The sequence below is a fragment of the Amia ocellicauda genome, chromosome 23 (genome assembly GCF_036373705.1).
Source record: "Amia ocellicauda isolate fAmiCal2 chromosome 23, fAmiCal2.hap1, whole genome shotgun sequence".
In the NCBI taxonomy this organism is placed as follows: domain Eukaryota; kingdom Metazoa; phylum Chordata; class Actinopteri; order Amiiformes; family Amiidae; genus Amia; species Amia ocellicauda.
The window spans coordinates 16,178,302-16,191,077 of NC_089872.1; the positions used below are offsets into that span (position 1 = coordinate 16,178,302).

Genomic DNA, 12,776 nt, shown 5'->3' on the forward strand with positions numbered 1-12,776 from the left:
TATGTTACACATTCATTGGAAATTAAATATATATTTATATTTACATATATATATATATACACACACATCAATACATTCTAATGATTGTGAATGATTTTAACTCATTCTTGGCATTCTTTTCCCACAGGATTTTCAAACCATTGAGGGCATCTTAGAATTGGAAAGTGGAGCTGTCTTTTCTGTTTGCCGGTCTGTGCAGAAAGGTTTAATTGACCACACAACTGGGATCAGACTTCTGGAGGCTCAACTGATCACATCTGGCTTGATTTTACCTGAATTAAGTATGTGTCTGGATTTGGATGACGCCTTCAAGCATGGTTTGGTGGATGAACAGACTTACCTGCAATTACAAGAACTCAACAAGGCTCACAGGCGCATTCTGAACACAAGATATGCATCAGAGCCAATCCCAGTTGTAGCTGCTTTTAAAGGAGGAGTTATCTCAGAGCAGCTTGCCATTAAGATGATTGAGATTCAGCTGGCAACAGGAGGATTGAGGGTTACATATACCGGAGATGTCCTGAATCTAGAGAAAGCTTTCCAGAACGGGCTGATTCCACCACCACTGTTTGTGAAAATCTTAGAAAGACAGAACACATGGAAAGATCTGATTGACCCCAACACTGCAGAAAAAGTCTCCCTTGTACAGCTAGTCCAGAGGAGCTTGACTTATGAAGACATGGGCATGCGCCTGCTGCCAGTGAAGAAAGGAAAAGATGGTAAAATAGCACTGAAATCAGGCAGGGAAATCAGTGTCTTAAGAGCAGTTCATGAGGGCCTCATAGACCGAGAAACCATGTTCAGACTGCTAGGGGCTCAGTTATTTGCCGGTGGGATAGTTGACCCCAACACAAATCGCAAACTTAGTGTGGAAGAAGCCCTCAAAGAAGGCCTGATAGATAACGACACAGCCTGTGGTATACTGTGCTGTCAGGCACAAAATGGTGGCATTGTCAATCCTCACACATGCGAAAGATTAACACTCGATGAAGCGGTGCAGTGCAATTTAATCACCTCCAGCAGTGCGCTCTTAGTGCTAGAAAGACAGAAGGGTTTTATGGGACTTCTCTGGCCTCACTCTGGTGAAATCTTGACAGTGTCGACTTCTTTACAACATGAGGTGATTACAAATCAGCTAGCTTATAAATTGCTGAACAACAGGCAAAAGATAGCTGCATTTTATATTCCAGAGAGCTCAGAGGTAGTTGGTATTGAAACTGCAACAAGTGCTGGATTGATAGACAAAAACACTGCTGATGTGTTGAAGTCTACAGAAATACCTGATGTTTTTCCCGATATAGAGGATCTAAACGACAAAATGTCAACGTGGCTCTCTCTGCGTGAGCTGCAGATCGAGGGATGCCACGAACCCTCATCAGATCTGGAAATATCTGAACTGGATAAAATGTCTCCATCACCTGCAGAAGCACAGCAATTATTTATTTCCTACATCATGATGAATAGCTACATGGACCCTAAATCAGGGCAACGGCTGTTGATATACGATGGACAGTTAGGGAAAATGACTAGGATATTTACAGAAAATATCGAAGAATCAAATAGAGAACCAGATCAAAATATTCCCGCTGATGCTGTCTTCTCACATTCTAATGTTTTATCTGAAACCCAAAATACTGTTCAGGATCACAGTGATGACAAACATTCTTTAGATACTTACGACAACCATGCAGACATCAAACAAAATGTCCATATTACTACATTGTCAACAGCAGACATAGGTAGTGATTCAGAGGGTGACATATGTATTGCAGATGACGGGAATGAAGAGAATTATAATGCAGATGATACTGCAAATGTCACTAATTCACATACCAGTGGTGCCAGGTTTGTGTCAGAGTTCACAAGGCCTGATTCCCAGGTGGAAGGTGAAGAAAGACTTCACATCGAAGAACATCACCTCACCATTAATATAGACCCAATACATTCTGAAGTGCAGTCTCCCGATGAGACGGTTGTGGAAGGATCAGGTGTGCCATCCAAAGAGATATTGAATATAAGTGATATCACAGAAACAGGACTGAGAAAAGAATTGAGCATAGCTGCTCTAGAGGAGGGCAGAGAAGTCTCGTATCATGCCGTCACCAGCTCGTTTCCAAGTGAGATTGCTTCTGCAAACATAAACAATCGAACCAGAACACCAGATGACTTTGAATTTCCAAAACAAATGACAGAACTGACCGAGACTGCAGAATTGACTGGTAAATTAAACACAGACGTGGAAAGCACTGGAGAACAGTTCCTTTCAGAGAGAGCCAGGCCAGACACATTAGAGAGAGAGAATGCTGTCCAACTTTTGAGAGCACAAGTGGAAGAAGGTGGGATTTTGGATGTTACTTCAGGTAATCGGTATGATATTAATGCAGCCCTAGAGAAAGGACTTGTTGATGAGGAGATCGCCGTAGATGTTTTGGCTTTGCAGTTTCAGAACGGTGGAATCGTTGATGCCCAAACAGGAACCAAAATAACCCTGAGGGAAGCAGTGGGAAGCAGCTTAATAACACGCCATATTGCTCTTCAAGTTATGGAGAAACTGCACATACTGTCTGGTTTCTATGACGTTAATACTGGAAAAACTATTAGTATCAGTGAGGCAGTGCAACGAGGTCTAATTAATGAAGATGTTGCTGAAAATATTATAAACTCTGAAATGGTTGTTGATGCTATAATTGGCCCAGAGAGGGGAGCAGTTCACAGTATTCCTGAAGGTCTGAGACTAGGCCTGCTGGATGATGACACTAATAGGAAGCTGCTGGACGGACAGGCTATTTCTGGTGGAATTGTGGGTTACAAAGAGGAAAACGGGAAGACTGAGCTTGAACGTATAGATGAGCAGGTTACTGAACATCCTTCTCACACTGAAGGAGATAGTGTGGAGAAAAATGTACATGAATCTGAAAAAATGAAAGGCACAAGCTTGCAGATGGAAGGTTCTGGCGTTGTGGACCCTCAGCTCAAAGAACTGTTCCATCTTCCAGAAATCCTTAGTAAGGAATGTACAGATAAGCAGAGCAACCTGTCAGTTTTATCCACACAGTTAGAGGAAGGAGGTATGATACAGAATTCAACAGAGCTGCATCTGTCCATAGAAAACATCCTTAGACATAGCCAGATTGATGATGACTTCTTGGATGAACGGTGTCAAGCAGAAAAGCCTGAATTCCATGAAGTTGACAGCAATTCAGTGTCTCTAAGTGTAAGTGAAAAGCAAACCACCTTATCTAGGAATGAAACATTACAACACTCCATTGAGTTAGAGTCTGACAAAGGATACAGTGGATCAGTTATACATCCGAATGGAATCGTGAATCAGGGTGAGTCAGATATGTCCTGTACGTCACGTGGTGATACCTTAACTGAAGAAAACAAAACGGACAGCTTCAAGGAGGCTGATAGCAATGACAGTACATTTACAAACTGGTCCCTTGAATCAGAACAAAAACCTGATACACCATCTGTATGTGATTCACTCTCTCTCTCTGATGAGCTTGTACCAGGTGGAAAAAGTCCTGAACACCAAGCAGATGCTTTGCCCTTACAAACAAGCAGTTCCTTTTCATTGGCAGAAGATGTAACGTTTGAGCAAGAGAGCGTTAGAGATACAGTGGAGGGTATGGGAGACTGTGGCTCTGATTTATCAATAACTGTCCCTAAAGAGCACATTTTGAAGGACGTTGAAAGTCATAATGTGAACAATCCGCCCGGCATTGCTAAGGATGATCCAGGCACAGGACTAAGGCCAGAGCAGGTCACACATTTGTTAAAAGGTGCAGGTCCTTTCCAGGGAATTCCTGAACAGTGTTGTGGAACATCTTCTGAAAATGAAGTCCTTACAGAGCACATTTTGAAGGATGTTGTAAGTCATAACGTGAATGATCTGCCCGGCATATCTAAGGATGATCCAGGCACAGGACTAAGGCCAGAGCAGGTCACACATTTGTTAGAAGGTGCAGGTCCTTTCCAGGGAATTCCTGAACAGTGTTGTGGAACATCTTCTGAAAATGAAGTCCTTACAGAGCACATTTTGAAGGATGTTGTAAGTCATAACGTGAATGATCTGCCCGGCATATCTAAGGATGATCCAGGCACAGGACTAAGGCCAGAGCAGGTCACACATTTGTTAGAAGGTGCAGGTCCTTTCCAGGGAATTCCTGAACAGTGTTGTGGAACATCTTCTGAAAATGAAGTCCTTACAGAGCACATTTTGAAGGATGTTGTAAGTCATAACGTGAATGATCTGCCCGGCATATCTAAGGATGATCCAGGCACAGGACTAAGGCCAGAGCAGGTCACACATTTGTTAGAAGGTGCAGGTCCTTTCCAGGGAATTCCTGAACAGTGTTGTGGAACATCTTCTGAAAATGAAGTCCTTACAGAGCACATTTTGAAGGATGTTGTAAGTCATAACGTGAATGATCTGCCCGGCATATCTAAGGATGATCCAGGCACAGGACTAAGGCCAGAGCAGGTCACACATTTGTTAGAAGGTGCAGGTCCTTTCCAGGGAATTCCTGAACAGTGTTGTGGAACATCTTCTGAAAATGAAGTCCTTACAGAGCACATTTTGAAGGATGTTGTAAGTCATAACGTGAATGATCTGCCCGGCATATCTAAGGATGATCCAGGCACAGGACTAAGGCCAGAGCAGGTCACACATTTGTTAGAAGGTGCAGGTCCTTTCCAGGGAATTCCTGAACAGTGTTGTGGAACATCTTCTGAAAATGAAGTCCTTACAGAGCACATTTTGAAGGATGTTGTAAGTCATAATGTGAATGATCTGCCTGGCATATCTAAGGATGATCCAGGCACAGGACTAAGGTCAGAGCTGGACACACATTTGTTAGAAGGTGCAGGTCCTTTCCAGGGAATTCCTGAACAGTGTTGTGGAACATCTTCTGAAAATGAAGTTTCATTAAGTGTGAGAGATCAGCATTCACGGGACAGTTTTGACGGAAGCAGTGCATCTGACAGTCGGGGTCTAGCATGTGAAACAACACTCACAGTGGATACAGGCAGCTTAGCTAATAGCAGACACCAAAAGGGTAGTGAAATAGACTGTTCCCCTGCCGTAGATCTGAATACAGACAAGGTACTAGTTGGACATACAGGCTCAGTTCAAGAAGACTTGGCTACACCAGAATGGCCAGATCTCCATAGTGCATTACGGTCAAGTCTGCTTGAATTAGTTAACATGCAAGTGGAAGATCCAGGTGCAGATGTTGTACAAAAGGCAGAAATCAAAGTCATCGAAGACATAATCAAAATGATAAAAAATGTGCAGGAGCCCAGTGGAACTGTCAGAGCAGGTGCAGCTTCATGCTATGAGGAGAAAGAACATCCATTTAGTCATATTGACAGCAAAAGTCCTGACCTGCTTATTGACTTGTTAAAACAAGAAGGCCCACAGTCAAAGACCTGTGAACTGTCTGGAAGAAAGGAAAATGTGTCTTTTGAAGCAAACCAGCTTGATGTGAAGTCTGCTCACGCGGCAGAGAAGATCCAGTCCCAGCTGCTGCAGATCCTTCATGCTGCTTCCGCTAATGATGACCCTACGATGTTCAAGGAAGTGGCGAGTAAAATCAGCGATCTTCTAGAAAACAGTTTATGTAAGGATGGAAACCAAACTCTTCCCTGTACTGAAAAGGAAAAAGCATTAAACATACCTGAAGATCACAGGCTAGATCTGTGTGACTTAAAAGACAGCATCAGTCAATCAAAGGAAAGTGCCCAGGGTGTCTTGTCTGAGGATGACCTGAGTGCCGAGATCAACAGTGAAACCGACAAGCCCTCCGTAAGTCAATAATTAAGACCGCTTTGGTGCAAATTAATGGTATCAAAATTCAGATTTGGCATGTGCAAAACCATTTAACACAGTGACATAATATTATTGTAACTATCTTTGCAGTTACTCGGCACTACACAGAATGTTCTGGAGTGTGTTGGGAGACTACAGGATCATTCAGATGTTCTAGAGGATATCAGAAATGACTTGGAAATGGTGCCTGTTAGCAACACAACAGAGGCACTGAAAATGCAACTTGAAGAAACTCAGGTTGGTTATTGTCAAAGTTAGTAACTACATTTAAAAAAAAACACCAGAAACGGCTTCATACGAGAGCCATGTATATTTGAAAGTATTTAAAGACCTCTGAAGTTGCTATTTTTAAAAATAATTCTACTGCAAATCACTCTCGCTTGCATGACTGTAACACAAGCTCTGTACGTATGTGCATAACCCCTCACCCCACCCTGTACCTCCCTTATTTAGTATCAGATTGGCTGTTACAATGCTATTGAAGCTTGCATTCTTTATTTCTAGTCACTAGAATCACAGCTTTCTGCATTGGCTGGCATTCTAACTAAAGATCTGAAGACCGCGGGACAGTTATTAAGGTCTTCTAATGAGCAAGTTCCCACACAAATACGCAGAGATCTGGAAACTGTTTCTAAAGATGTGCAGCACGCTTTCTCTGATGTTTGCAAACTGTCCTCTGCAAGGAGAAGTTTAATAATAAGTGCCATTGACTCAGAAAAGGTCAGTATTTAATTATTTCGCTTGCAATCATTTATATTTCCAAGAGCATGATGCACTTTCCTTGTTCTGTCTGAGCATCAGCCCAGTACAGTTTGCTTTACACAGTGTTTATGATAAAAATGAAGTAAAGTGATAAAAGTGATGTAAACTGTAAACTCCCCTGCAATAACACTTGTTTTATTATTGACATTAAACATTGAAAATCCATCCTTATAAAAGTGTTACTCAAAATTCAGTTACTATGTCTTGTTTTCAGAAGCATGAACTTCCCAGAAACATGTATTTCTCCTTGTTAGTATCAGCTGAGTTTTCTTCAGTAGATTCAGAAGATGTATCAGCTGCAATGAAACACATATACTCTTTCATTTTAGTTACAATTAGCAGCTTCACACCAGGAACTCCTGGACACCCTTGAGAAGCTCTCCATTTCTATTCAAGAGCACCACGAAGTAGTGTCCAAACTGGATATCATGAACACTGACGACTTGGATACAGTGAAGTACAGAATTCAGCAAAATAAGGTCAAACAAATTTACAAATTTACTACATTCATCAGAATTACTTTTGTACAATTATCAAACGGATACCTGGTGATGTTATTACCAGTTGTAATGCCGTGTTCCCTTTGATAACTACAGGACTTGGAGAAAAACTTGTCAGTAACCCAACAACAGCTGGAAACAACAGCATTTGATGTGCAGTTCTTCATATCTGAAAATGCTCAAGACCTCTCCCCTACTCAAAGCCGACAGCTGCTGAAGTCTCTGAGCGCCACCCAGAGGTTGTTCAAAGACCTCATGGAAAAGGTTTCCACCCAAAGGCACACCCTAAATCTTCACCTAGAAATAAGACAAGACTTGAGTAATCTGAAGGTTTGATTTTTGATACCGTTTCTGGCCTTGCTGTTTCTGTTTTCGTAAAGAATGCCTCTCACTTTATTTGCCTCACAGTATGAGCGCAGCGTGAACCTCATGCATTAGGATTTGTTTCAAATGTTGGCATGCTGCTCCTTTTAATTTAGCGCTTATGGAAAGATAAGACGGCAAATCTGACCTTATCTGTAAAATTGAAAAAGATCTGTAGACATGAATATGTATCAGAAATACAGTCCGTAAGGTTAATGATTGCATTTTTGTAGTCGTTTCTTTCTTTATTGTATTTTCATCTTCAATTCTAGGCGACTCTACAAATATATCTCTCTCAGAAGCACTGGAAACAATAAATAATTATTTGATTAAGAGCTTTTTGTTTCTCTTTAAACATTTGATTTGAGTGTGTGATTTGTGATATGCAATACCTGAATGCTTAAATACTATAATGAGTCATTATTTTATAACAAGACCCCCCAAAATGTCCTTCTGCTGAAATACTAACCTGTATCCTGCTCATATTTACTTTTTGCAGGCTTCAAGAACTCGACACGTTTGAGTTTTAACTCCAGTGGGGGAAAAACACAAAATACTTCCTCAGTGTTTATGGATGTTATGCGGCACTTCCTTTGAAAACAAAACCACTTCGGAGGATGTGCTCTGTTTTTTTCTTGTCCTTTTAATTTTATCTCAATCTCTGTGGGGTGCCTGTCATGTTTACAGCATACGTTTGTGAAACTGAGTAACTGTGTACCAGTTACAAAAAGCCTGTTATTTCATGTTAGTGTGTTTTTATTATTCTAGAGTGCAGAAGATAAGCAAAAGGAATACGCGGACAAACTGCAGGAGCTGTGTGATCAACTGACGCAGACGGAGAACCGACTTATTGGTCACCAGCAGTCTGCTGTTAGCGGTGACAGTTTGGGGGACCTCCAGCAGTATCAGAAGGAACATCAGGTAAAGGAAGTCTTTAATTTGTAAGACATCTATTAGTGCGTCTTGTTTAGTCTCTGTCTGGCAGTTAACAAGCCTTTTCACTATTTTGAAATTGTGAAATCGGCCTCTCACTGCTCTGACACAACTATTGGTGGACATCTAAGAAAAACGAGGGCTGAGGTGAAACATTTTCTGTTAAGATTGATCTGATTTAGTGTTTGTATGCTGTTGTTTAAACAATGTGACTTCAACGGTCAAGGCCGTACGTCGCTCTTTTTGGAACCCCTTTTTGGAGAAGAACATAATTCAGTTCATTCAGTCAAACATCCGAAGTAGGCCAGAGCCTCCATTTAGTAGCTTTAATGAGGACACCGAATAAACAGATCTTTGTTTCTCTGACTGAATACAGGCCTTACAGAGAGATGTTCAGGCTGGAGAGAGTGCCTTATCAGAGGTCGTTAGGAGCACAAAGACCTTCTTGGACGAGAACAGAGATAAACTGCAGCCAGAGAAAATAGCGGTGATCGAGAGCAAACTGGAGGAGGCCAAGAGCAAGTCAAAATTGTTAAATCAGCGAGCAGAGGAGTCGAGGAAACATCTGGATAAGGCCATGACAACAGCCATCAAACAAGAAACAGAGAAGGTGAGTGAATACACACATATCCATGGCGGCCACAATTCCTCCAGGGATGTCATGAGTTTATTGTGAACTTTAGGACTTGTCTTTCATGCTCTTCATGTTTATATTTGGTTCACAGGTAGTGGCTGTGGAGAAGCTTGAAGAGAGCAAGAACAAAATAGAAGGTCTTTTGGGCTGGTTGTCTAATATAGGGAAAGAGACAGAAAGAGAAGAGAACCTGAAGGACAAGATGGCAAAACAGAATGGAAACCTACCCTTGGAAATGACAACGTCGATGATTGGCGAGGAGGATGAAGCCAACGGGAACTTGCTACAAGAGAATGCGTTCACTGTCGTTGATGGCAAACAGAAAGATGCACAAGAACTGGATTTGAATAGACAGTATGATCGGGTCAAGGTAGAAACCTATTTTATATATATGTAGTTCTCCAGACTCATAATTAAAACCATTCTATTGCAATCTTAAATACTCTCTGACACATTGAGAATGGTCAGGTACAATTTGAATGTTATTAGGCCTGAATTGTATATATTTGGGGTCTAAAAAGACTACAGTATAGACACTGAATCATGCCAAAGTGTATTCAAATAATTTACATTTTCTAACTGCAAATCTAGTTTTTAAAATGTTAGTTAAGAGTAGATTAATTTCTTCACCTAGCGTGCCAATTACTTTCATCAGTAGAAACACTAAGTGGCGTAGTTGAAACAAATTGAACTTTTACTCATACATGGATATAGTTTTAAGCTTGAGATCTTTCTTTCCTTATAGATTGTTGCTGTTCTTTTAACACACTGGGTCATGTGACTGCAGTTTGCAATTAAGACCCTAATCATATCTTATCCTGTGTGCTGTGGTGTGCTTATCTGCATTCTTGCTTACGTATTTCATATTACACAAACTAAGAGTGATGGTTTCTGTAATTCAGAGGCAGGTCTTTTGTGTAGTTGTGATGATGGCCAACCATTTTCTGTGTCTCTCTACAGGCGCACCATCAGGAAATCTTGTCTCAACAGCAGGACGTTATCATCGCCACTCAGTCCGCCCAAGCCCTGCTGGACAAACAGGCCCAGATGCTCACGCCTGAGGAGAAGGAGAAGCTTCAAAGGAACATCCAAGAACTGAAGGATCGCTACGACGCTACCTTGACCGAGGCGGAGCAAAAGATGAAGCAGATCCAGAACGTGCAGGAAGAGCTGCACAAGTTCGAGAGCGACTGCGGCGAGTTTGAAACGTGGCTGCAGCAGTCCGAAGGGGAGATGGAAGAGCTGAAGACGGCCACATCCGAGCTGGGCACGCTCAACGGCAAGCTGCAGCGCCAGAGGAGCTTCTCCGAAGATGTCATCTCACACAAGGGGGATCTGAGGTTCATAACCATCTCCGGGCAGCGGGTGCTGGATGCGGCCAAATCGTGCAGCAGGACGGACCCCAGCGCAGACAGCGAACTGGATGTCGATACTTCGGGAGCGTGTGCGGCAGTTCAGCATAAGTTAGACTCGGCAGCAAAACGATACAAAGCTCTTCATTCACAGGTAAGTGTGCCGATAAAGTTGAAGATACCCCACTGAAATTAACTTTATTAAAACCTTGTATTTCTAAATTCCACTGGTGAACAACCATCACCATTTATAAATAGAAGTGATTTGATTAACAGTAACACTTTTAAAGTATGCCTATCTACGAAGTGTTTCTTGAAGGAAGTTTTTCTGTCTCTTTGCATCAAGAGTGTTGCCAACAAATGCCTGTTTTAAAAGACTAGACGTGGTGGTTGTCTCCTTGACATTGTTACAAAACTTAGGTGAATGTTTGAAGAAATGCAGGAGATTTTTGCACCCAGTTTTTTTCATATAAGGAAATATAAATGTATTATCTGAGTTTGAACACAAGGTGGCGACAGTTCTTTAAAAATGGAGAGACGCTTCATACAGACTAGAGAACTGCTGTTACACTGTACTATAGAATCAGTCCCTTTAGCCTATCAAAATGTTAAAAACATGTATTCAGTGTATATTAAGAACAACAACAAGATCAAATGTATGACAATGTGTGTTGTTGGTTTTCTTTGCTTTTTTTTGGTAATAAAACCATTTGCTTGTGTTGTGTCAGTGTAACCAGCTTGGAAACAACCTCAGAGATGTAGTAGAGAAATACAAGAAGTATGAAGATGCTTCCTCTGGGCTCTTGAACTGGCTGAATGAATCAGAAGGAGACGTGATGAAACAGCTGACGGAGCCTATTGCTGCCGACCCCAAAAACCTCCAAAAGCAGCTTGAGGAAACCAAGGTGAGTTATCAGCACTTATTTTCATGTATCTTAGTCAATGTTGATAGCTGATATGCTGGAATTATAGTATAGGCCTCATTGTTTACCTGTATACCTAATTAAAGCTTAGTGTTTCATATAATGTTTCTGTAAATTAAAGGAATACTATATATTTTAATTGCCTTGCTTTGGTTAAAGACGTTATTTTAATATTTTGATCCAAAACATGTAACAAACTAAGCAGCAAAGAGTTATGCATTGATTTCATGATCTTGGCTACTTATCGTTGGCAGTGAGAGGACTGTTTCACTGCTTTATTAGCTTTTGGAAGTAGGTGTGATTTGAAAATAAATAATTTCCCAAAGACACAACATATCGCATTTCCTGGCTTGCCTCTTAAATTTACGAGTCTGGGCATGGAAAATACATTTGTATTAGATTACATGTTTTAGCAAAAGAGAGGTGACTCCTCAGAGATGTTGACTGATTACAGGTGCAAGAAAGGTCAAGAAAAGGTTAGTTAAGATATTGAATTACAGAGCATTACAACTCCTGACAAAATAGCAGGACGATTAAACACTTCACTTCATCCGAGATTACCCTGAGGGGATGATTAGGGATGCACTGCAAAGAGACTGGAAGATATGTAACATTGTTCAATCCTTATAAAAAATACAAAACAAATTACCTAAGCTGGCCCAGAACCAGGCTTACACAGACATCTACATGGGTATATGTGTAAGACTCTCCGATGGAACCTACTATTGCTGCTGTCTGATTGTTTGCCGTTTGAAAAGTGTACCGAAGCCAGTTCTTAGTGCTGAAGCAAACCAGACTCAATGATAAATATGATCGTGCCCACAGGCTCTGCAGGGACAAATGTCTGGACGCCAAGTGGCTGTGGAGACGCTACGAAAAACAGCCGATGCTCTGATCACTGCCGAGGGAGACCTGTTAACCAATCAAGACGACATCCAAGAGACAGTGGGTGAGTGATCAAGCTGCAGGAGAACTAAACTGTTTAATATATATTTTTTCAGCCGTCTTCATCGGAAAGTAGTAGTTTATCTTCTTGCCTCGAAGTCTGTGATCACACGCATTTTGTTTTCCACAGATGATATTGTCGAGAGATATGAGAATCTCTCCAAGTCGGTCAGCGACAGGAACGAGAAGCTGCAGATTACTCTCACTCGCTCCCTGAGTGTCCAGGACGGATTGGACGAGATGATGGGTTGGATGGAAGGGGTGGAGAAAAGCCTTGAGAAGGAAGATCAGATGCCATTGAACTCAACAGCTATTCAAGATGTCCTCAGTAAAAAAGCAGTATGTACAAATGTGTCTTCAACTGCAGTGTGTTCTTCCACTTAATGGACATTACCCGCACATCATACTTCTACAAAGTTAGATTGGGCTTTCGTTTGTTCTATCATGCATGATTATTCAGGATGACTTTGCTCTAAACCTCTGAACCTCAACATGGATCTCACTAAGCTTGTTGAATCTGTTTGTAATATT

General features: G+C 41.4%; 1 protein-coding gene across 9 annotated transcripts in view; it reads left to right on the forward strand.

Moving 5' to 3' along the window:
* The window catches only part of dst (dystonin), a 135,148-nt gene that overhangs the window by 77,289 nt on the left and 45,083 nt on the right, over positions 1–12,776 (forward strand). For all 9 annotated transcript variants that reach the window (XM_066696819.1, XM_066696823.1, XM_066696826.1 and 6 more), the window contains 12 exons: positions 128–5,809; positions 5,924–6,070; positions 6,338–6,553; positions 6,925–7,074; positions 7,192–7,425; positions 8,227–8,379; positions 8,768–9,001; positions 9,117–9,395; positions 9,986–10,531; positions 11,106–11,282; positions 12,126–12,249; positions 12,376–12,584. In XM_066696819.1, coding sequence (XP_066552916.1) covers positions 128–5,809; positions 5,924–6,070; positions 6,338–6,553; positions 6,925–7,074; positions 7,192–7,425; positions 8,227–8,379; positions 8,768–9,001; positions 9,117–9,395; positions 9,986–10,531; positions 11,106–11,282; positions 12,126–12,249; positions 12,376–12,584 — 8,151 coding nt within the window. The remainder of the gene's footprint in view (positions 1–127; positions 5,810–5,923; positions 6,071–6,337; positions 6,554–6,924; positions 7,075–7,191; positions 7,426–8,226; positions 8,380–8,767; positions 9,002–9,116; positions 9,396–9,985; positions 10,532–11,105; positions 11,283–12,125; positions 12,250–12,375; positions 12,585–12,776) is intronic.